General features: G+C 41.5%; 2 protein-coding genes across 2 annotated transcripts; one reads left to right on the top strand and one right to left on the bottom strand.

Annotated features, from left to right (window-relative positions):
- Positions 1-520: 520 nt before the first annotated feature.
- Positions 521-24,609, bottom strand: dnajc17 (DnaJ (Hsp40) homolog, subfamily C, member 17). The gene is made up of 11 exons (XM_068751935.1): positions 24,529-24,609; positions 20,022-20,091; positions 18,469-18,527; positions 18,282-18,369; positions 17,976-18,052; positions 16,795-16,915; positions 16,016-16,065; positions 14,747-14,824; positions 13,792-13,872; positions 12,978-13,097; positions 521-886 (listed from the first exon to the last, which is right to left on the bottom strand). Exons 1-11 carry the CDS (start codon positions 24,607-24,609, stop codon positions 761-763), a joined length of 951 nt encoding a protein of 316 aa, XP_068608036.1. The 3' UTR covers positions 521-760.
- On the top strand, positions 7,818-10,991 carry LOC137907942 (cdc42 effector protein 3-like). The gene is made up of 2 exons (XM_068752304.1): positions 7,818-7,875; positions 9,106-10,991. The coding sequence occupies exon 2, from the start codon at positions 9,210-9,212 to the stop codon at positions 9,825-9,827; it is 618 nt and encodes a 205-aa protein (XP_068608405.1). The 5' UTR covers positions 7,818-7,875; positions 9,106-9,209; the 3' UTR covers positions 9,828-10,991.
- Positions 24,610-24,923: the final 314 nt, after the last annotated feature.

Genomic DNA, 24,923 nt, shown 5'->3' with positions numbered 1-24,923 from the left:
CTGATTTAATGTTGGTCACGGCGCGATGGAATGTCACTTGAGAGTGTGTAAGGGGGGGGGGGGGGGGGTGTTTACAAAGGTTTTTGCATAAAACACTAAACTGTTGTTGCGGTTTTTGCATTTTTGGTGCCTGAAAACTTTTAATAATGGGTTCCAAAGTGTAATCTTTTGAAAAGAGTTATGCAAACTGGCAAATCACAAATCTTATGAGAACTTGTGAGGACAAGGCCTCACTTATGAACACCAGCTGGAATTTAAAATAAGTTAGCGTGCGTTTTGTTATTCAAGTAATGAGGGAAGACAAGCAAATGTGCATCATCATGTCATCAAAGGTACTGCAGTAATACACAATTAGCAGTGATAAATGCACTCAGTCAGACTGACTGACACAATGGGAACTTCAGCAAGTACTTTCAAAGCATTTTTTTATGAATGTAGAATAATTTTGTAGGGCAAATGAAAAGGTTTCGTAAAAAAACCACAGATGTACAAAATACTTAAAGGTTTATTTTGACTCATTGTGTTGACAACAAAATGTATAAAATATTATTTGTGATTACTTGCATCTTTCATGTGATAATCTCAAACAATATCACGCAATATTTACTTATTAAATTTGTACGCATTTATTTGTAAAACGCCAGACAAAACCTTTTTGTCGCTTTCGATGTAAACACGGCATCACAGTGAATTACATACATAAAGAAAAAAACTAAAGACTAAAACATCTAATCAGCTCGACGGTTCTGCTCCTGCTGCACTATGATCCCGCTCCATCCTCTTCATCTTCTCTTTGCATTTGTTCTATGAGTCGCTGTCGTTCAGCGGCCTGTCTCATCCTCATCATCACCACACTTTCATAGTCACGCTCATTTGTCAGGGAGCCCTGAGAGAGAGAGAGAGATGCAAAATGAAAAACAAGCTAACAAGGCAAGTGTTACAAAGACAGCAAATAATATGAAGGAACAGATGAACAATTGTTGTTCCAATTAATTTCATTTTTACAAAAAACAGGATTTAAGGTAAGCATGTGAGTGCAAATATTTAATTTTTAAAGAGTTATAGACAAAAGGATTTAATAAACTGTAGCCAATCAATAGATGAGTTGAACAGAAGAAGATTTTATTCTATTTTGATCATCAATTGCTCATTTAAATGATTTAAATTAATTAACATGAACTAATTGTGACTTGCTTGCTGTAATCACTCTGGAACTTTACATTACCGACAAAGAGTAAGGCAATATATGCTGTTTTTAAGGCTCTACATTCTCGATATGTCGAAGGCAGACGATCTTTTAGAAATGTAAAATCTCCCAACCTAAGCCGCGGTAACCCTGACGACGCCACATCAACTTTGCTCGTTACAAGTAAACTGAACTTTGTGTAAAAGCAGTGCAGTGTTCCTTTAATCAATATTCAAGGAACATTTCTCACAGGAAAGTCATGAACGTACATCATGGCAGGAGCGACTCGGGGACCGGCATGGAGCAAATGACACCACGGGCACTGTCAACTGCATGTTTGCTTTCACTACCGAGTGCTGCGGTGGCACACTCATCTGAGGAGGCATCAGAAAGTCGGCAGGGTGACCATGCGTTAGACAGTAGCCTGCGGAGCAACTGCTACAGGGTAATTCCACTGCCTGAGGTCATTAGACTCCAAAACGAGGACTTGGATTAAGCCTGGCAGGCTGCGTGTATATCTGATTTCTTTAAAAGGTTTGGATGACGATGATGATTATGATGATGATTGCAAAACATTTTCTGACTGTGGTGAGAATCAGAGAGGGCAGTCGCATAGGCTAATCAAGTGGCAACACAGTACAAGACTTCTAACACACACACACACACACACACACGTGTGTGGTCACAATGAGGTCACAAATGCCACACACATACAGAAACAAGAAGCGAACCTCTGATGAAGCAATGAGTTCAAATATGAACTATTGTATGTGCATAAATATACATAAATTACACAGAGCTTTTCAATAAGGAACTATTCACCCGTTCTGAATATGAGGAAGGCCATGTATCCACAGAGAAACCCATTGTTTTATAAAATTGTATCCAGAAAGTCAGCTGGGCCAAAGAAGCGTCTCTAAGAATACAGTGAGTTGCAAGACGGAGCGACTTTGAATGAGGAAGGACTGGATGAGGATGACTGGAGGAGGAAGGTTTTTGTCAATGCACGCGCTGAGCTAAGGCATCTGGAAAACATCATGGGGATCCAGCATCCATGTGCTGAGAGAAAGAGGGTGAGTATGGCGGAAGAAGAGGAGAATGGGCCGGTGAGGGGAAGTTATCCTCCACCCCGACACCCCGCCTCTGACTTCAGGAAAGCTGCCATTATCATTCCAGGAATGTGAGCTCAATCCCTCGTCTGACATGCGATTCTGAAATATCACGCAAACACCATGAAATAAATAAACATCGCTCGCATCTTCAAATCTAACAAAACACAAAGCGTGTACACGAACAAGCTGAGGAAAATGCTCCTGCTTCCACGGCGGAGACGTCCCTGCTCTGCCATGCCCTCTACTGGCCAAGGTCCTGCATGCACCTGAAGAATTCCATGTCAGATTCTCTGCCTTACCCTTGGCCCGGTGTGGTCACGGGCGCACGGTACCAGGCTCACGAGGAAGGGGAATTCTGAGCATTAACAGGTGCTTTATGGGTAGTGTGACGCATTTCTTCGCAGGACGAGGGATGTTTCCTTGCCTGCAGAGTTAACTTACAGTGTACATGTTTAGCCAGTGCATCACTCTGGAACTAAACACATGGTCGTGTACATATACATGTCTGTGTGTGTTGCAGTTAACATTGGGGCCCAGAGTGAGTAGGAAACCACAGAACACAAACAACGGGGCCCCCCGTACAAAAGCCCAGAGACGAGGGCACAAGTCCACCACAGAGGTAGAATGGTAGTAAAACACACACACACACGAACAAGCGGGGGGGGGGGGGATTAGCTACATGACATCAGCACATGGCTTGGACTCAAAGCAGTCTGCCCCAGGCTGACCCCAGACCAGTAATTACATCATGAATACCACCAAGGCTGTGAGTCAGCAGTGTAGCACACACGCACTCTATCCCACACACAGCAGGAGGCGTCACGCAGCGCAGGTGGCCACTGCGTTACCACGGCACCGGTTTGTCAGATGAGTGCGTGAGCGTGTGAGGAAATGAGGAACAGACCGGGCCCGCTATGACGGTGACGGGGGCACACCGCCATCAGAATACACTTTAAGACACTGAACATGCAGCATCTTTCATAAGTATAGAATGTAAATATGAATTTAAATGGAGGAACGGAGACAAAAACATGCAGCAATCCAACACAAGGAAGACGTTGAAGTATTTCATTGGACATTAGAAGCTTACTGATTTTTAGCTGCTTGCATTACTTCAGAATTCAAATACTTTTCATTTTCAGGTTTATACTGCCAACTTTCTTGCTTATTTTCTTTCTCTAATTTGTTCTCAGTAACTCAGTTAACACCATTATTCATCAGATTTACTCCAACTAGATGGTCCCTGAGCCAGCGAGTGATCTTTACTGCCAGGAGAAGAATGTCTTCCTTTTTTTTGTAACATGTCTGCCACTAATTTACCCTGGTGAAGTTAATCAAGGAACTTTCTAACTGGGGTGTGCGCAGTGGCGCACAGCCTTTGTGTGTGTGCCTTCTAATGGAAGGAACAGAGGATGGCTTAAGCATAACAACATGCTGATTACCGTATCAGTCTGTGTCAGTATTACTTCTAAAAATAGAGAAAAGAGAACACACAACCGAATTGGGTTGAGTCTGAACACAAAAAAAGAAGTGCATTCATAAAAACCGAACTTATAAGAACACCCAGAGTTTGTTGTGACACGTGTAATAACAAATATTGTGGGGAATGATCACAGCGTGACGTCGTTTCCTGCAGAAAGGAAGGGATGCTGAGGTTTTTCAGATCTGGTTTCTCTGGAAAGCTGAATTACATTTCACTGCAAACATGTGTGCCATGTGGATTATGGATCCTGTCTTTCCTTTCAATATCCTTTCTCCAACTGTGTGTTGGATCATGGTCAACAAACACTACGCCACCCACCCTCAACTTTTGTAAAGTTATATTGATGCCAGGGTTTAGTCAGCTATACTACAGTGGGTTGGTAGAAATAATAGTTGGGCAACATGAAGTCTTGCTACAGCTACACAAAACATAGAAGCAATCCAGTAAAATGCTTGTTCTTTCCTTAAAAGTTCTACTTGTATTGAAATGTTCCCCTCTTCATTTCTATTTTAATTCTGTGCCTAGACCCCAGTTGTCATGACAGTTGAACATACCTCACAGTCATAGTCTTATGCACATCCAGCATTGACAACTGAAGGTCAATATCCTGGACACCATCGGCTGATAAGTACGTGTGAGTGAGATAGAGAAAGAGAGCAGCAAACGCAACATTTGGAAACAAGGTGAAATTCCTCCTCGGACAAAACTGTCTGCAGAGTCATTTCCAAACGACTCTGCAGACATAAATTCCCAAAGGTCTGGTCGATTATACTGTTTGTGTTAGTGAAGAACAAACACCATGTAGAGATCAAGGCCCAAATCCACTTCCTGTATTAACCCTTCTCATGCAAATGGTCTGTAAACATCTGCTATCGGAATGAATCCCAAAGGCAAAGCCTCCCTTCCTTTGCGTGACTGAAAACAATCTTCAGATCATTGATTGTGACACTTCCTTGCATGCAGGTTGCAGAATACAGATGTACTTGCAACAATGGGAAAGCTATTTACTGTATGTGCTATACAAATTTTCTAGATCTTTAATTTCACAAAGTTGAGCTGCAATAAAAACCTTGCATGCAATATTGCCCTGTAAAGGAAATAAACACTGAAAAGAGAAATGGCAGAAATGACCTGAACTTCTGGTGCCCTGGCATTTCTCTTTATGATGGATGAGCTCAGAGATCCTAGAATAGGGAGATGTGGAGGTTTGGCCTGTAATATCCAGCTAAACAGCCCTTTACAAGTAAAAGTATGTCTTCCACATTGTGGCCTTCCAGGAAAAGCCTTCTGATTGCAACAGATTTCCCATTAAAACAGAAGAGGGGCCAAGACTGGTAAGAAAAAAATGCTGTCTGAATCTTGGAGATGTCAGAAAGAGCTCATACATTATGAGGGGAGAAAACACTATAAAAAAGAGAAACAAAAAAAAAATAAGATGTCTGTGTACTGTGTTTATGTTTGTATGTGCTACTATTTGGAAATAGAATGCCCACATTCAGTGGGAAATTTGTATGTGATTAGTTATGCAAATGTGAGTTTTGTATTTACATTTTATTTTTTACAGAAACTAGATAAAAGTAGTTGGAGGGCTCTAATTTCATGTCTGTCAATGTAAGAAAAAGATCAGAAGTCCCAATTGTCTTGTCATTACTGTATATAAAATAATTTCCAGAGGGGGGAATTTTTGCTGTATTGGACAGAACTCTAGAGAGTTGAGAATAAGAATGTTTCTCACATTCATCTTGTAAAAGTCCCCTTAAAACATCATTAAATGTCTCCAAGGATTAAAAGAATGCTGTGTTTTATGTCCAAAGTGGAACATTATTGTTCATTAACCTGACAAAGTGTTGCATGAAGGCAAAAACAGGCATCACAACATATTTCCATACAACTAAACATCTCAATTATTAAGCTATTTTATATTGGTGCGGTATTTGGCATCACTAAACATTACTTCAACTAAAATCTCTATTACATCCCTTTTATTGTCCAGTCTATTGAATCTCACAATATGTTGGACCTGATGTGATTTTACTCTGTTGATTAAAGGCTACAGCAAGGATTGCCTTGCAACACAACATAACACCTGGACGTTTACTTGAGTCAGATCTGTGATGAGGAAGTCATGCAACTGTCTTCCTTTGAGGAGCCAGACTGCCAAGTTTCTGTTGGCATGGCCTCAAGAAGATAATCACTGAGGCATGACTCTAGAAAACGCAAAGGCTAGGATGATGACATATGCGAACTTGGATGGTCTCACCTCAAATGGAATCAGAAAGCTACAATATAGCACTGCCCCAATTTCAAGTAATGATTTGATGTTATTCGTCTTGCGTTTTCAATGTTCTTGTTACCGTAATTTGTTTGTACACTACAAACTGACTTTAATCCAGTACAAGTGCGTCTTCACAAAAAGGAATCATATATTCTGTAAATCAAGTTTTAAATGCAACCTCGATTCAGTGGAAGAACAAAAGACCAAGGACTCAGTTTGGGCTCTTAGTGCCAGTAAATATAATATCGGGAAACACTTTTTATCTTGAAGAAAACATGCAGCAACATTCAGACGTTAGGCTTAGCACAGATGCATCAAACAGCTCTGACTGCTATGATTGGGCTTTTGCAAAAAAAAAAAGGTTTAATGCAAATATTATGATAGTTTCATGTGCGTGAGTAATAGTGTCTGGGCTTGCAGACTGTTTCTGATGCTGGAGTATAGTGTGAGAAGAAGAGAGAACCAGGCAGTTGTTTATTGGATCAATTAGATAGGACTAGTGAAAGATAACATTTGTCCATTTCGTTCACTGCCAGAAAATAGGAGAGCCTCTGAGACTCTGGATAGAGAGGAGCACAGCCAAGTCCTCCTTTCTGCTGGAGAACTGCTTATTAGAAGACTTCTATGAGGACAGAGTGGCCTGCATTGCCTTTAAAAAAAAACGAGGGTCAAGATTTTAGAAGAATATTAGTTCAAAACAACTCTTTTCAAACAAAAACTTAAACCCTGTTACTTTTAGCGGGAACGAGTTGCATTATAGTATTACTGTAGCATTCCAGAGATAAAGCTGGTGAAAATGCATCCAGTTATCTCTTCTTGTGCAAGCCGCGGTGCCTGTGCATACATGTTTGCGTGTGTGATAGTGTGCTTTGGTTACATAGAGAAGCTCCAGTCAAGCAGAAGAGGACTGTGGAGTGTGCCGGACCCCAGGGCTTTAGACAAGCCAGCAGTAAGCAGGAAATCAGGAACTCAGCAGAGCAGAGGGACAATGACATGGAGATTAGAGATCAGCTCACTGCCCCCCTCTGGATGACTGGCCTCTTTGCTCACCGACTATGACCTCTTTGTAAGCACAAGGATGCAATATACGAAACGCACACACACTCAAATACGACCAGCTATGCACTTACTAACCTATGCAAACATTCAGCTCACACATTTCTGTCGTCAATATCAGAGGAATTCAATAAGTAGCTTTTGATTTGCGGCCACTGACTCTCAGGTACTTAATGGGTGCAGCCAACCAACCAGGAGGACGTACTTGAACGCGTGTGACTAAAATGCCAATTCACACCGCAACCATTCTAAAAGGGGGCTGAGAGCAAATTCCATCGACGAAAAGCCTTAAGATAAAGACTTTTTTTTTTTTTTTTTAAAGCCTCCACTTTGGTTCCTTAATCTATATTTTATTATGACCTCACCTTACTTATTATCTTTTGGATAAAGGAAGACTTCCGCATGCAACACAACCAGAGAGCTCTGCAACAAGACGTTAACATTGGGAATAAGGGAGAAAAAGATCCAGTCCAAGGACTGGCAATACTCGCCTTGGCAGTCACATGTACAAAGGTAAGTGACGTCCTATTGCTGCTGTTAACTGAATAAGATGACTTAGTTTTTTCACATTGGAAGATACCATTTAACTGACTGTTTCTCTCTCAGGGCTGTACAACAAAATATTTTCTGTCCTAGCTGAACAAGTCCCATCATGTCAAGGAAGAGTTTGTCAGGGTGTGCAGGTAGATGCTGCCCAGTTTCCTGACAGAGACGTATCTGGATGTATAGGCTTCAAATATCTTGCATTTGCTCCTTAAGACGGGTAAGAACTAACAATCATTCATTGTCTAATCAATTATTTATCCCTGAGAAACACGTTTATTAAAAAAACAAATATTACTTTGACTTGTGGTTAAAGTTTTTACCGGACAGATTACTCATCAGATTCAAAGCTGGATCTTTTATGATAGGAGTAAAGGCGATAGTTTTTTTTTTTTTTTAAGAAAATTTTTATTCATCTGTTTTAATGGACATCTTTAATTTTGATTTGACCGTTAAGTTGTTGTTGTTTTTTTCCTGAACATGTTACTCATGGCTGAAAATCCCAAGGCTCCTCCTTGGCTAAACTGACATATTTGGAAAGGAATGCTGTTGTGTCCACACTCTCCAATCTCCTGCTGCTACTAAAGTGCCGGTAAAACTTTTACAGGCCAACAAAACCTGTTTGCTATAGTAGCTTACAAATTTACAGAGTGAGTGTTTCAAGTCACGAACACAGATCTAATGTGGGCAAAGTTGTTTGTGGAGATTGTAAAATAGCAGACACAGAGCTGATTATCTAACCAATGTACGAGCTAGAAATAAACTGAGCACTGATTTACTCAATACAATGATTACAGGTCATAGAATACAAAATGGTTTTATTCGCTTTTTTCGCTAGTTTAAAACTACAATTTACTTTAATGGTAAGTTTTATTGTTTTCTCCAATTTGAAACACGTCTGTGCTTTAAGTTTTGTATGAATCAGTGAAATACAAATAATTCAAAATAAAAATAACAACTACATCAAAAAACATCAAATGTATTTTGCAATATCTACACCCAAAAATATCTCACTTCAAGCATTTCTACACCCCGAGTCACTGGATAAATCCACCACAGATAAATGAACAGACTGCATGAAAGTAATTTGTGTTGTTCAGAAGGTTAAGTTATCGCAGTGCTTTCTAACAAAGAGTAAAATCTTTGTTTTTCTTTGCTGTTACTGGAAATCTTAAGTAGGCTAATAGACGTTTTGCGAAATAATGCTGAATTTGATTGAATCTAAATCAAGTTGAACAAATGCTATCATCAATCAAATGCTGCAGATCCAGTCCAACATCTGCAGTTGTTATTGAAAAGCAAAGCACAGACCTGCTCCAAATTCTAGCAAGATAAGAAGGAATTTTAAATGAACAACATTTTCATATTGCAGTGTTGTAAAAAAAGAAGTACCTTAACTGGAAATTTAATATCACGTTTTAAGTTTGAATTTCTATTCTTGTGTTTGCAGATGGCATTATGTTTTTACACTTCTGAGGATTCATTGGCAATCAAAAGAGGAAATACAAAAGGTTCCAGGATATAAAAAGACATTAAAATCTATCTCAAGCCAAGATGCCACTGAGAACATCATTATATAGGAAGTCACCCTCTGGTCGTTGGCCCACCAGGAGCTCCAAGCGCAGAGAAGTGCTGTCTGTCAACATGATAAGCCTACCCATGGCTGATTTCCGCCACATCTCACATATTGGCAATGAAGCCCACAAAGACAGTTTTGGAGACCTATCCTTCTTAAAAATGGACCATGGCTTGCTTCTACACAGCTCCCAGAGCGAGCAGAATCTCTTCATGGCCTGCGCACCACCACCCAAACCCCCACGTCTGAACCTGGATGAGGCAGATGATTCAGAGAGCCCTGACTGGCACACAAGCTACCAGTGCAATGTATCCCAGAAGAGAAAGAAGTGCAGCTCTATGCCACTTCTGGACAGCGAGGAAGGAAAAGGCGACATAGAAAAGGAGGATGATTTCCAAAGAGGGAATAATGTTGCTTCCAGTCCAATTTGCAGAACTGGATGGGGCAGTCCAAACAAGGATGGAGACTCCTTGGACTCCAGTGATAAAAGTCTTGGACAGCAAAAGGATGAGGACAGTGGTTTTTCCTTCAGCCTCGACCTGGGCCCTTCAATCCTGGATGATGTTCTTCAGGTAATGGACAAACGCCACAACTAAATAAAGCACTGCAGGAAAGCTTTCCTGAGACATTCCTGATTTTATGAATGAACAAAGATCTTCAGGTATTCAAAAAAAAAAATGGAGATAAGTGATCAATGGGTACCAAGAAGTGACACAAACAGAACTTTTTTAATGTAAGCCAAGACACTGAAAAATGTGACACAAAAAGGACAGACAAAATGTATGTTCCTCTAATATGCATTCCATTCAGAAGTTGGTCCCATGTTTACATTAACAAATGAACTGTCTCACATCAAAAGATGGACATATGAACCTTTTTTCACTTCCCTGCTTTGCTATTGTAACCCCCCAAACTGCATGATTACAGCGCTAAAGATGGCTGTAAAGACTTAACAGCGCTGTGTTCAAGAAAAGAAATGCTGCAGCTGGAATCCAAGGTTCTCAAGCTGTGATGTCTTGGCTCTTGCCGTGCTTGACAATTTATTGTGTGCAGAGTGCAATTTTTCCTCCGCACGCATCCCAGAGGCCCAAGTCAAAGGTAGACCAAGGTACCCCCCATCTCTCATTGCCAACAATGAAGTGAAAACAAATACTTAGCTCTGCTTCCAATAAAAACCAGCCAGTTGTGGCAGGTTGGGCAGCCGACCAAGTGCGGCCACAGGTCCAAAACCTCTGAAAAAAAAGGCCAAAGCAAGCTGTTTTCTTAGCTGCAAATCAGACTCCAATGCTCTGCTGAGTGGCACACAAGAAAGAAAGTGAGAGGAAATATGACACTTCCACATATGCAGGGGGTGTCAAGGCAGGAGGACCAGAAACATCCATTACTGCAGCAAAAGTCCTGATGAGGGTTTAAACACTACCTTCTGACCAAACACTACCTGCCCCCCCCACCCCCACAAGGGAAAATGCGTGATTGCTTCCCACATACACTGGCATACAAGCAAAAGAAGAGAGACACTTATTTTTTCAACCACGCATATTGAAAACTGAGATTTGTGCAGATTGTGAAATATATTTTGCATTGAAAAGTGTACCATTTTATATTTTAGTGAATTAAATTTCAGATTCCACAATTTGTGGTTTTGTGGTTATGGCTAGGGGTTGGTGCTTGTGTCAATTTTCCAGGATCTCATACGAGAGTATATTTACACATTCTGATCAACAGATATTTGTTTGGCTTTTTAACCATCAGCAGTGAATGCGCCTCATCACAAAACAAACATGTTCTCGTGAAATTACAGCCTTGGTTTATCCTGCAAAACAAGCTGCACATTCATTTCAAAGCCCAGTGACGAACAAGCACAAATTAGTCATGCATGTCAAGCTGAATTTCCCATTGAGACAAATGTATGAGAGGAAGAGCAGAAAGACACCCTGGAAAGAAATGATTGAGCAACTATGAGTGGGGGAAACAACTTGAATCTAGACACACAATATCTCAAAAGAAATAAAAATCATTTATATGCTTTTTTTCTGCGGATTTTGACAGCAACAAACATTGACATTTCATGCTTTTCACACAGATTTGATAAAGAAAACCACTGACATATTTAATAAAATCCAATCCTTATCCACTGTATTCCTCAGAAAACGACTTTCTGGATTATGCCTTCGTACAGACAGTAGTCCTTGGCTGCTATGAACTTTCAGTATTCAGCCACATGACTGATATGAAAAGAGCCTGTAATATAAGAAAAACGATCTGGCCTGGGCTGAAGATACATGCCGAAACGTGAAGTATCTCATGAATTTTTATTAACCTATGGAGGTTTTTTGGACAGGTGAACCCTGCACTGTTTACCCCGCACACTGGATCCGGGTTAATTTATTAAGCCCAGCTGAGCTGGAACTGAGTCTGAGGGCTGAAGTCATACATCTGTGTCTCTGGGCTCCCTGTAGCGAGACTCTCGACTCTCAGAGCAATATGTTTGGATAGATGAGGTAAAAGAAGCAAGACCTCCCCCACGCTGCTCCGATTTTAGCTGGCTGTCATGGGGAAGCAATGGAGGAATAAAACTGCATTAGAGAAGTATGATTTTTAGATTTCAGATACGAGTCCAGTCCCCCCATGCCCACTGACCCTAGGCCAGATGTTAAAAGGCATCACCAATATCTACAACGCTAGTTAAGCCGTTGGGTCATGTGGGACTTCTTTAGTGAAAAGATTCTCACTAAGAGCTTATGCTAGCCATAGTATTGTTTTTATTCTCAATCAGGACATAAAAAAAGATGAAGCAATCAGCTTTGGAAATCTGCAAGGAAAATCGGGTTACCCTAATAACATTTAAAGAGATTATTATGACAAGTCCCAGCGTGCAAGCTGAGTCTGACATGCTAGCCTCGATGAGGGGGCCTGAGACTTCGCACTGGGATAGGGGTGAACCCCAGTTCAGCACCGGCTCTGGAGACGTAGAGAAGTGGATGGAGAGAGTATTCTGGCCTGCAATTGCTCATAGGTAAAGATCACATTTTAAGAGAAGTAAAATGGACACTGCAGAAAAGCATTACTTAATACTGATGGAATGAGAAGGATAACAAGTTACTCTCAGTAGATGCAGCTGAAATTAGATTATGCTTGACATGATTAATGTTCCCTGAGTACTAGACATGCAAAGTCCATTTAAAAAGATGGGCTGTGATTTACAAATCACCAGAGGCTACACATAAGAAAAAAAAATGCCAATGCATAATCATTTTGGGCAGAAAACTACTGAATTTTTAAAAATTGTAAATCAGAAAATCCCTCCAACAAAAACACATAATTCAGTAAGTCTCACATGTCAGGCTACCATTATTCCACACGGCTTCCACTGGGTTTCTGATTGAAACACAGCGTTCCTGGGGTCTCCCAGGTCAGGTCCGTTAATGAGCGTTCCGACTAGGCGCTCTGGCCCAGCAGTGGGCCAGCATCTAACTACTCCAAAGCAAATAAATTGAGGTCCGTTTAGCCAAACACATTGTTCTAGGACAGATGAGGGGAGCGCAGGCACTGGGGTAATATTTACATGACTGATATAAAATTCAAACCTCAGAGGGTTTTACATACCTCTCCTTCTGGGACAGTTTTTAGGCAATAGTGTTTGTGTTGGAAGCTGTGTACATGGGAAGATGTTGTAACGTAGAATGGGAATGCATTATGAGAGAGTGTAGGACGTACAGAAATGCATTTTTGAGTTACACTGCTACCTGTGAAGACATGAATTGGCCATGTTGAGATGCATTGGCAATAACCTCAGGCTGTCCTTCAAGCCATGAAATCTTCAAGAGATTTTCACTCAGGCCACTTTCATTCTTAACTGCCAGCTCCTAAAAACACAAAATAATCAATGAATGGATCTTGTGACAACTTTTCAATATGTATTAGGACAAAAAGGACTTTCTTGTTGGCCCTTATAAGAATCATGCTGTTTGTATCATGCACTTGAATGCTTGTTCAGTGGCAGGGGTTGTTTAATACATATATATATACATATATACACCGGTATATATAACACATGCAGACACAAGGACAAAGGTGAATTGTAACTAGGCCAACTCCTTGAGCAAGACTGGAACTTGGAGATGGGCAGGCAGAGACCACAGAACCTGTGCCCAGATCCCTGCAGACTGGCAGTCTTAGTCTTTGGAGGGAAACCACATGTCGCCGTGAGGAAGCCACAACAAAAAACTAAACCATGACCGTGAGAAGCCTGAGGATCCAGACATTGCGGAACAAGGAGGTGGCTCAAATCCTTCCTTCCAATGGTTCTAATCAGCACAGAGATCTCTACACTTCAGACTGACGAAAACATCCGTTTCATTTGCAAGAACTGTCCTGAGGCTGTGAAGTCCATGATAGGTGTCATTCTTAGCAATAATCAAACTCAGCAGGTGACCTGAGAGTTCAAAGCAAATGAGGAGTAAATAAATGTGATTCTGTCCAAATGTAAGGTTTGGAAACGATTTTCATGATTGAACAAACACAAGGAGAACAATGGTGGAAGACAGGTTTGGTACTTACAGCTGCTCTTACGGTTGCAAATTCAGCCACAGCACTTCCTCTCTTCTTATTCGATAAAATCACATTCAAAACATCTCCATACTAAAGGTAGGAAATGGGAGAATAAAATAAAAGTCAAACACAAGAGGAGCGGCACGCGCACTTTCAAATCAGTATTTTCTTTCACAGAGGAAAACCAGGAAAACACAAAGAAAATGCAGACAAAAACATTCAAAATCTTGACATCTCAAAAATGTGTCTCCTTTCTTTAAGAATGTAAAAAAGGTATATCACTTTTTTTTCCACAGTCTTTATTATAACACAGCCCACCCGGCTGAAACCGTATCGGTTCAGTTCGTGCAGAGAAGAAATTTAAACGCCCTTTGGCGCACAGCTTGATGTCAACAACACTTGCCCTGTCATCACTTCAGGCCGACCTCTACCCCACCAGAAAGCCTGCGTGTCGAATCACAGCATAAGGTGGTACTGGGTTGCATGAGAAGAGCACATTTCCTCAAGTCTCCCCTGGCACTGCTTAATCACCCGGGAAGAGGGGCACAAACAATGGCGTGCATGGCTTTAAAAGGGCACTATAACCTTGCCCTTAGCACTTTCACTGCAACAAAACTTAATGGGCCTTGTGCACAGGGAAGAATAAAATGGTCTACAGCACTGATGTCATGCAGATTTCAATTATGGCTGGACTCTGAAGGCAGATACAGTATGTACCGCAGTGCTTCAGGAAAACGAAGCTAAAGGGATTAAATTAATCTCCTACAAGCTGATAACCAGATGTGTATGTAATTGTTTTACAGTATCAATATGTATATAATGATCTATTGACTTTCAATCAGCCAAATATATCATACTCCCAAGTAAAATTGTTCCTTCGTGTTCCTTCCTCTCACTCTGTCCTGTATTTTTGTTGCATACATTATTATTCTATTACAGTGCTAGTTGATTTTTAAGATAGTACCTTTTGAAGAAGTCTGAGAAGAATGTCCTTAGAGTAGCCTCCATTCGTCTCATCGTGTTTTTTACACTTCCACTTCAACTGGAGTATGGAAAAAGACGCAAGGCAAAGAGAGCAAAGGCTTATGTTAGCTGCAATGGTGTTCGAGAGTTGCATGATAAAGTAGAGTACAACTTTGGGGAACATCATCCTGGCACTGCATGATGGACATATAGAATAAAGCACAACACGAGACCCGAAAATTAGGCAATACGAAGTCGATAAATGTTAAAGATTCTCAGTTATGGGCAGAAAGAGAGAAAGTTGTCATCAAGGATGCATCCCATGTCTACATCTTTTACTGGCAATTTGGTTTGAATAACATGTTTTGGCATGATGTGATGTCAATGGTTTTACTCCAGTGGCATGGTACTTTGTTCTTTGTCTCCCAATTTCAATAAATACACAGATTGCATTCGTGGAACCAAATGTCTCTCTTTTTCTGATGTTCACTTACTTTGAAAACAACACAATTTCAAGTAGTAACTGTTCTGATGTCAAATGCTGCAAAGATTTGGATAAATCCGTGATTGATGTCAGATTCAATTCAATAAACACAGTTTAGAACTGTGCTTAACTTCACTTATCTAATAATCCCAGAGATTTGTTTAATCTATAACTCAGGTTTGAAATTGAATAGCATGGTCATTTTGAACCACATGAAGATAAACCAATAAATAACACTGTTTGCCCTCTGTCTAAAATCACTGCAAGATTGAAAAGAAAAGAATAAACATTTTAATAGTGGCTAGCGTGCAGCAGCTTCTATGTAGTCGCTGAGCTTATGGTCGTTTATTTTTCCCATGTTCATACACCAACGTCTGGGACTACATCGCCGCACTAGAGGCTATCGAATTTTAAATCCAAATTTAATATCTAAACACATTAACTGATATCCCCAGTGTCCATTACTATGTAGAACCTGGACTTTGTTCCAGGCAGAAATACAAAACAGCCTCTCTTAGCATAGCAACAGGTCTCGTGGCGATGTTGGGCCCACTCTGGAGGAATGGGTGTTAGATCAGCCGGTGTGTTCACTCACTGGTGAAACAGAGTTTGCAGTCTCCAAATAAAGTTTTAGCAAAATCCCAACGGCGCTTCTGACTGCACTTTCACACAAATGAAGCAGTTCCTCCCTTTCTATCTCCCTGTGCTATTTTCCAGGAATAATCATCCTGACTCTTCATCTCAGTCTCATTCGCTGTCTACAAATCCTGTAGTTGAAAGCAGTACCTTCAGTTTAGGGGTCATATTGCTGTTGGAACATCTCTCTACTCTGGAGTCTGAGAAATAAAAAGATGAGGGGAGAGAGAGAGAGACACAATTTAGTGAAAAGACAATGAAACAATTGCTTTGTTGATGAAAGACACGTGGTGTATGGATGCTTGAAACCATTTCAAATTGTCCGTCGCGTGATGAATGTATCATTCGTGCAACCGTTGAAGATCCACTGAGTGGATGTGAGATGGAACAGACTGTGTTGATCCAGGGGGGGGGCTGACTGCGTGCAAATAGAGTAATTGTAAAATGCATGAGTAATTATTGTCCAGCCACAAAAAGAGGTTTAGTCTAGTGCCAAGAATCGGTAATTCCCCACACTTCCACAGTCTTACTTTACAAGACTATGAAGTTTTGAATGTCTCCAGAATGGAGACACCATAGATTTAATGCACAAATATTTTCAGGCGGTTAGAAGTACGCGTGTGCGGTGCATGGCATTTCTAGTTTACCCTGCTTGCTGTCTTACTGCCAAGAAGCTAAAAGAGACATTTTCAAAAAAAACTTGAGCAAAACACAAATTCACATATATAATCAATTACTGTTGCTGTACTTATGCAAAGGACATCTGGTGAACCACAGGATGCCTGATGACCGCTGTGGCCAGACTTACAGGATGATGGTCGGGAAACATAGTGGTAAAAGGACAACACTGAACTGGGTTGCTTAACCTGGACTGGGGTTAGTTAGGGTAACTGGTCAAGGTTAAATCTTGAATGGAGGAAAGATAGTACTTCTTTGAGTGCTGCTTCCTATTTCCTGCTGCTGTGTCTCTCTTTCTCTTTGGATTTGCTCCCTGATGAGCCTCTGTTCCTCCTCAAGCTGCCTGGATCCCTCCTCTCTCAAACGAGCAATCTGGTGGAAACAGACACACGCAATCAGTCGCGCTGGTTTTGACTGACGGGATCCAACTTTGCTCTTCATAAAGCACTCGTCCAATTCAGCACAAACATTCTCAGACACCCTGTCTGGTATTCTGTGTTTCAAGGAGACGTTGCAGAACAGCTTATTTCTATATTGTCCTATTTCCCCTTTTTTTTTTTTTTCTTGAACAAATGTGTCTGTCTCCTCACCTCATGGCCTGGATGAAAACATTTTTATTGAGCAGTTTACTACAGGAAGGAAGGATGTTGATGCGTGTTTGAGCAATGTTGTGTGCTTGTATGAGTCAGCTGGGCATCCACAGATCTTTCTGCAGGGCTGCGCTTCCTCCTCCTCTTGTGGCTGGGAATTGAGTGCGCTAAAATAGCCTCTGCACAACTGTGGTAGCATCTGAAACATGCCTTTTTGGCTTGCTTAGGAACAGAACATCTTTTGGATTGCACAATGCAGGAATCTGCCAGGGCCCGTCACTGTGCCCTGGTAGCGGTACAGAAATAGTTTCTTAGTCCCTACATCCTTGAGTTCCGGTGGCTTTCCGTGACCCTGGTATTTGTGCATTCGGTAAACTGCTCGAGCTACAGATTGCGCAAAACTTTGGAGGCCGGTTCGGGGAGGAGGGGACACTTTCTTGGGTGAACGCCGCTTTACTGCTTCTTCACACAAAAACATTTATTGGTGCTGTATAACGCAGTGCATTGCGGTCATTGAAAGGTTTTTTTAGCACAGATTCCTTTCGCTCTGGTCATATAGCACCAATTTCAGCTGTTTTACGACAGCACAGACTGCCTAGTTTTATGAAAAACCATGTGGAATATTTCTTTAAGCACACTGAGCGCATGCCATGACTCACTACGGAAGTATGCATAGCATTTTTGTTTATCACTGACTGATGGAACAAAGTGCATCCAGTCATGCAACATCACCTAATGGGTTTGGTATGGTAAAATGCTTCTTTCTTTTTACTTCTGACTTCATACATCTCTGACCAAGCAGTGTTTGTTTTAGTACCATCCATCATACTATATTATCTTACCTCTTCCTCAAGTGTTCTGGTGATTTGTACCTCCTGCTGGCTTTGAGCTTCTGCATATCGCTCTCTGGCCTCCAAATCTGTCAAACACACTCACATTTATATTTCCTGATTCCGATCTTACTGGTACTGAACCCCAATTTGCTGCCTGAGCAGCATAATGGCTGCCCAGTGCCACCCCCCATGGAAGGTTCAAAAGCAGAGAACTGCTTCATCTACTTCTAAAATCCATTCATGTACAAACACTTTTTAGTTATTTTTAATAAAGAATACCGGTAAATGAAGATTAGGAAAAATGCAGTGACTCACCGATCTTAATTTTCTTCCTCTTGTCATCTAATTTCCTGTGTCTTTCTTCTGCTTGTTTCTTGGCAGTACGAATCTTATCATAGGCAGCCTGAAAGCAGTATGCATATACCGGTATATATAAATAATATTTAGTGTGTGTGTGTGTGTGTGTGTGTGTGTGTGTGTGTCTGTGTGTGTCTGGTTTGACCTTGGCAGCAGCATCAGTTAGCACCTCTAGAGCCTGGGACAACTGGTGGAAGAGATCCGCTGGAAGAAGGGGACAAAGATTAAGCTACCAAATACAAACAAAAACCAGACATTCTATGACATATCTTTGTCTTCTGTCATCAGGAAACTATTTCACTATTTGAGGAGTATGTGAGGAACTTTGAAGACAGCAACAAGGATATGTGTGAAATTGATCCGTTATACACAAGAAGTAGAATTTAGTAGAAATTTACGGTGTTACATTGTGAAACAGGAAACCACTGCAATTCCAAAGAAGACATCTACAACATATCTACAATATCTGACATTGTATGCTCAGATATTCACAAAATCTTAAAGGCAGAATGAGACACTTTATTTTAAAGCTGGTGCCATAAGGCTCATGAAAGTAATTTTTTCATATACGGTACTTCCAAACCCCTGGCCTCTCCATTTATCTTCCGTCAGACCATCCCGTGGCCACAATCACGACTATCACGCAAGACTCCCCCTCCCTAGTTGTCATAAAACATACACACACACACACACACACACACACACACAGGGAGAAGAACATAATCCCACTACCCACCATACAACTGTCCCACTACTGCACCATAATAGCCAGGCTTAATCATTCACTTATGGGAGGCCTAACGGACGGATACTGTTCCTCCCTGCGGGGACTGGCATTGCACACTAACAGGGGGGGCTCTGGCGAGGATGGAGGTCAGGTTACCTACACGCATAGAATGGGCTGCAATGAAATCCAACTGGGAAAGATGCACTATGCCCACTATGCAGCCCAGAGTATCACAACTTAGCGCGATTGAGGAAAGAGAGGGAATAGCGAGGGTACGCCTTCAGTCAATGAGAAATGATGACCCCCAAATCACCCCTTACATGCGTACAGCGTTTCCCCGAGGTGCAGAAAGTCCCAAGACTTTCTTCGCTCTCATGCGATAGGAACTGATCTATCCGTATGCGGGTTCAAGTGTTGAGGCCCTCCAAACCACTTCTTTTCCATTTCTGGGAAACCGACCCCCTGCTTTTACATTATCCCTCTCAACCCCCCCAACCCGACTAATTTCCCAGTTTCTTTCCTCCTTACATAATCAGGAATTGTCTGAACCATCCAGCAACCGCAAAAACCTCTCTTGAAAACATGCCTCATGACCCGTCTTTTGTCCAAGGTGACTCTTTTCCCCCCCCCCTCTCCTGTCAAAAAGCTTTATTGATATTTCCTGGTTTAATTATTGACATGCTGGTTGTCGGCAGGCGGCGGAAGGGCTCATAAAACTAAGGAGGGTCGTGTTGTGGAAACACCGGTCGTGCTCTTTGAGCCGACGCTGTTCGGCAGACTGTAACTTACTTAGCAGCATTCGTTTTTTGGCTCTGCAGCATGATAGATTCTTGGTCAGATGATTCACTCTAACCCATCAGAAAACAGTGATGCAACTTTATAAATAAATACAGCAAGTCTGACAGGGGTTAGAGGCTCGAGGCAGAGAAGAGAAAATGGAACACGATAAACACACTACCTGGCTCACTCACCTGCTTTTGGGTTGTCTGGGTTCTTGTCTGGATGGCATGTTAAGGCTTTCTGTCGATAAGCTTTCTTGATCTAGGGGGAAACACAGGAGAAAGAAGCCCTGGAGTTAAAAAAAAAAACAGAAAATGATTATCATGGCACAAAAACACCTGTAAGAACAGAGTTTAGACACATGAAGGTAGCTTCGTCCAATAAAGATGTCTGAAAATGCGCCAACTGAAACGGCACACGTGCTAGCAGTCGGACATAAAATAACTGTGGCGTAAATGTGGTCAGCATTTATATTCATAATTGTGTTGTTTGGACTAAATCAACACCTGAACAGATCGTCTGCTTAATGTCCTTTTGACATTTGTTAAAATTAATCTAACCACAGAGGCACATGCTGTACAGTAAATTACTAGTCCGAGGACGCCGTATCTTCAGGTCCAGTGCCAGCTTGCAAGATAAATGTGGCCCGAGTTACAAGCTTGCATTAGTACGTCTTTATTCAACCAAAAAAAACAGTAATGTTCCAATAACATGCACAACAGAGCGCCATTGTCTATAACAAATCTGAGAATGGATACTTTTAATATCTTAGGCTGGTGGCCAAAACCTTTGCTGGGGGGGGGGGGTCAGGCAACTAAAGTGGAAAAGCTAAACAATACTTTGGAGTATTGTATAATGTCATATGAGGTTTCAGTTAACTTTCAGTTAACTCTGGGTCGGTGCTTGAAATGTTAACCATCCATTGGTCCTCGTGGGGACCAGTTAAGGACAAGGTGGTTTTCATTAGGTCTCTGCTCCTCTGGAAGAAAAAAGGGAAGCAAGAACACTTTCCGTGGAGACCAAGGGGAGACTGCAGAGTCCAGCGCCGAAGCTCTCTGGACACACGCTTCTATGCATGCAATGCACGCATCCCCCTTACATACAGGCGCATCAGTAGTCCTATTCAGGGCCGATGCTGAGCCCGTCACCCCCCTTCATGCACATCGATTGCCTGCCAGGAGATGTGGGAGCTCTTCTGTTCGTGTCTGGCAAACGTTTGCCTTTTTATGCCTTATCCGTTGGCGTATGCACCGTTTCCCTGCGTGTCGTTTTCTACAATTTTATCTCCCACATTCAAGCCAAAACATACAGAGCTGACTTTAGTGAGGGGGAAACACAAGTCAACTCTCAGGGAACTAAGCCAAATGGTGTAATCCATCAGTGTCAAAGCCTTTTAAATGCAACTCCAATGAGTCTCAACAACAGGCAAGTTAGATACATTAGGCTGGGTTCCCATCATCGAAAGAACAAGAAAATAAAGAAACTGGATTTCTGCAGGGAGTGCGCTGGAGATTATTCACACAAATAGCTCCCTCAAGTCACCATTCCTTTCTCCCATCCCACACTCAACATCAGATTTTGCGTTGTTGTATAGTAAATAAGAACTTGGTTCATTGAGAGGGCTTTGAGGGACTAGACCACATTTAGAAATATTTAGTCTGCTGCTTGGCGCACACGACCGTCCTTGAGTTTTGACAATGGCACAAGCGATGGACCGGCTACGAACTCAAATGCTTTCTGTTGCCATTCTCCATTTAAGCATCTTTGTTTCTCACCTTTCTTTGTATTATGTACAAAATACAAGTATATTATTACTACAAACAATATGTACAAATATTATTACCATGTGTTATTTGTACTTTTGTAGCTTTCACTTCTGTCAGTACAAGAAAGCAGCTTTTGTCATTCATTTAAAGAGACAACATTCTGCCTTAGACTGTCCTATCTGTGCTTCGACATCACATAATCTTAAGCCTCTTGATGCTTACCTTAATATATTGCACAATTTTTCAAGTTTCAAAAAATGTCATGAATGTAGAAATTGATGACGACTTCTAGGACAAACTCAGGAACTCAGTTTGCAGTTCTGAAGTGAAGTATGTGGGACTAAAACTATTGTAATGGACCTTTAAGAGCTCTGACCATGTCCTTACTTTACACTTGCGTTTTTCATCACCTGCAGCCAGTTGGCAAGATAAACATGTCTCCACATGTGCCTTAATCGAAGCAGATGTTTGACAAGTACAACCCTTCATCGCTGATGCCGTTCTGATGGAGAGCAGTCATGTTGCACGTCATTATCTGTTTCATGAGTTCACTGAAAGTTAAGTTGCTCTTTACAGTCCAGTTATTTATGCTATTTCGCCTATTTCACCGTCTTCTCTTAACTGCTGTATCTTTTAAATACTAAATATAATTTCCATCAATACTATTGTACATAAGCCTTGATGAATGTTGGAAGCCTGCAGGTCCAAATAAGTAGCCGCCAAAGCAGGATTTTTCAAAAAGTTAGCCCATGTGTGGATAAAACTCTCAAACAGAGCGCTATCTTCTTACCGGACTAATTTCTGGATTTCTGCAGCAATTATGTCTGCGCAGTTCACCATGACCTTTTGGGATGGGCTCTTGAAGCAATCGAGTAAGACCATGAGAAGTGAAAACCGTAAGAATTCCTGGAGTAAAATCAAATGCTGTCCTTTGTGGTTAAAGAGAACTAACAAAGCTAACGTTAACACTTCTGGCGCTTGTTAAATCAAAATACTGTATTCAAGATTATCACGTGCCCAATGTTCTTGTCTCAGGTATGAGACAAAGTAAATGACAACTATTTTTGCAAAATGAGGAACCAAGAAATAAAAGACAGAGTAACCCTAAAGACTCATTTACCCCCAAAACAGTTAAACATACGGACAGCGCATTCCATCAATCCTCATTTTGTCCGAATTTGTGCACGTTCTCTAATCCTACAATTATGGATGAAACAGAGCAACACCTTTAGGATCATTTGGAATAATTCATTCATATTTCAAGCAGAGTCTAAGGACACGGCAAAGAACACCACATGCATCGTGAGATATTTCTCAGTCTCAGCGCCGTGTACATTTACTTTTGATATATTGTTACAACGCTCGCACACGCAGGCAATCATGACCTCAGCCTTATATACACGCATGAACATAACCGTTAAAATAGCGTGTAGCGATTGAGCAACAGCCTTCCTCAGCCCTAAGAGGACAAAGCAAACCACCCTGATCCAAAGTCATTAAATCATTGTCTAAAACACACGAGTTCCCCCAGCAAAAGCTCACATGAGGATAAGCAGCTGTGATAGCAGAGCAGACACTAAACAGAACCAGGGACAAGATGCGCAACACCAATCTCCTATGTCAATTCATTGTTCAACAAGTAACGGATAAGAAAACATCCTGAGATGAGATGAGCTTCCCTCGTTCTTTGACAAACAATAAATGGCACCGGTGGTCTAGCAGCGGGCAAAACAGCTACAGTAAACAGTCCCTTTATTGACATCTGTCTGAACACACTCGATTCACAAGCCCTCCAGACTAAACGCACTGCACGCAGAAGAGAACCCTCACCATCTCTCCAAACAATCAACAGACCTCACAGAAACAGCCTTCTGCCTGTTGGAGTCTCAGTTCTACCCGGTCCCCAACCACGGACTTCCTCAACGATAATCCTCTGGGGAGGACAGTACTTTGAGAACTAATTAAGAAATTAAATTCTTCCCTCTTTTTTTTTTTGGCAGCAATTTTTATTTCCATTCGGGGCCTGTAGATTCCAGATGCTAGAAATCTGTGAGCAGAGGTGGTCATAAGGAAAAAGGGGATTATTTACGTAATGATATCAGGTCAGATATCATGCTTGAGTGGGAAATGAGAAGAAATAATCTTCGCAGGGTTGAATGAAAATCCATGTAGGACCAAAATGGTCATCTTCTACTCATGGTATGCAGAGAACCAACAACAGATATATCATTTGATAAACAGGTTGTCAAAAGTATTACTGTATTTACAGTCCAAAAAAAAGTGTTTGCCCTCCAAACTTTGCAACATGTATAATATATGTATGTGTATGTATACAGTATATATAATATTACAACTCCTTGCCAATATGCAATCAGTTAGACGTTTCTCCTTAGAAGAAGAATATCCATAGAGTCAGCAGGCTAAAAACAAAGAATAAATAAAACACGAATTCACATTCATACTACTGTTTTTGGAATGTTTTACTTTCAATAATGAAGAAAGCAGTGAAATGCACGCCAGCTGCCAGCCACGAGTTTTACTGGTGCAATGTCTCCACCGCGTGGACTGTCCGGAACATCACACCTTTTATCTTTAAACCACTGACCGTTCAGTCTCCACCGGTTTCATTTGATCCATCGCTCAACTTACCTGCCGTTTCTTATTAAAACAGAGGACGGAACGCACGACATAAACACACGCTTCAATAAGCTCCACGCTATGGTGGCTAAGCTATCGCAGCTTCTTCCTCCTCGCACACGCAACAGCATCCCGCATTTAGCTACTCGGATGAGCTCATCTCCCTCTGCGGCTGCACGTTACCATTTAGATTAGCGTACGCTTCAGTCTGAGATCAGTCGTGCGCTGTTTACGCCGGCTAACTTACCAGCCAATGTGGGCGGCTGCGGCTAACCACCTAGCATAAGTCACTCACCTCTTTCGCTGCAGCAGTTTGCTCCACACCGAGTAAAGCATACAGGTCCATTTGTAGAATCTCCTCGGCCTTTCCGGACATGTTTGCAGGCAATAAGTTTCGCTATAAATGCTGTAAACTATAAACGCTAATAGCAATGTTGAAGGTTAGCTTCCAGTGTTTGTTGTCGTTCCAGTTTCAGGCAGCATGAATTTGACGCAAGCTACCACGTCATCAATCGCTCGGATGTGCAATGCACCACGGGAAATGTTGTTTTATAATGGATGGATACTTTGTATTTTCCTTTCATATTTCGAAGACAAACGACACAAGCGTTGATTTTGCAGGATATTGCTAATTATCGAGCGCTGAAAAGGACGGTGAGAAATTGACTGGTCATTCATAGATATATATTT

The sequence above is a fragment of the Brachionichthys hirsutus genome, chromosome 18 (genome assembly GCF_040956055.1).
Source record: "Brachionichthys hirsutus isolate HB-005 chromosome 18, CSIRO-AGI_Bhir_v1, whole genome shotgun sequence".
Classification (NCBI taxonomy): domain Eukaryota; kingdom Metazoa; phylum Chordata; class Actinopteri; order Lophiiformes; family Brachionichthyidae; genus Brachionichthys; species Brachionichthys hirsutus.
Note: the sequence above shows the minus strand (reverse complement) of the source record. Positions and strands in the feature narration are given on the sequence as shown.

Bases quoted from the DNA above. Each gene is read 5' to 3' on its own strand.
- dnajc17 (XM_068751935.1), bottom strand. From the start codon at position 24,609: ATGTCCGGAAAGGCCGAGGAGATTCTACAAATGGACCTGTATGCTTTA. The intron at 18,370-18,468 runs GTCAAACCAGAC...TACTGCTTTCAG, and splicing joins TAACTGATGCTGCTGCCAAG to GCTGCCTATGATAAGATTCG. The intron at 16,066-16,794 runs GTACTATCTTTC...TTTATTTCTCAG, and splicing joins AGGAAGCAGCACTCAAAGAA to ACTCCAGAGTAGAGAGATGT.
- LOC137907942 (XM_068752304.1), top strand. From the start codon at position 9,210: ATGCCACTGAGAACATCATTATATAGGAAGTCACCCTCTGGTCGTTGG.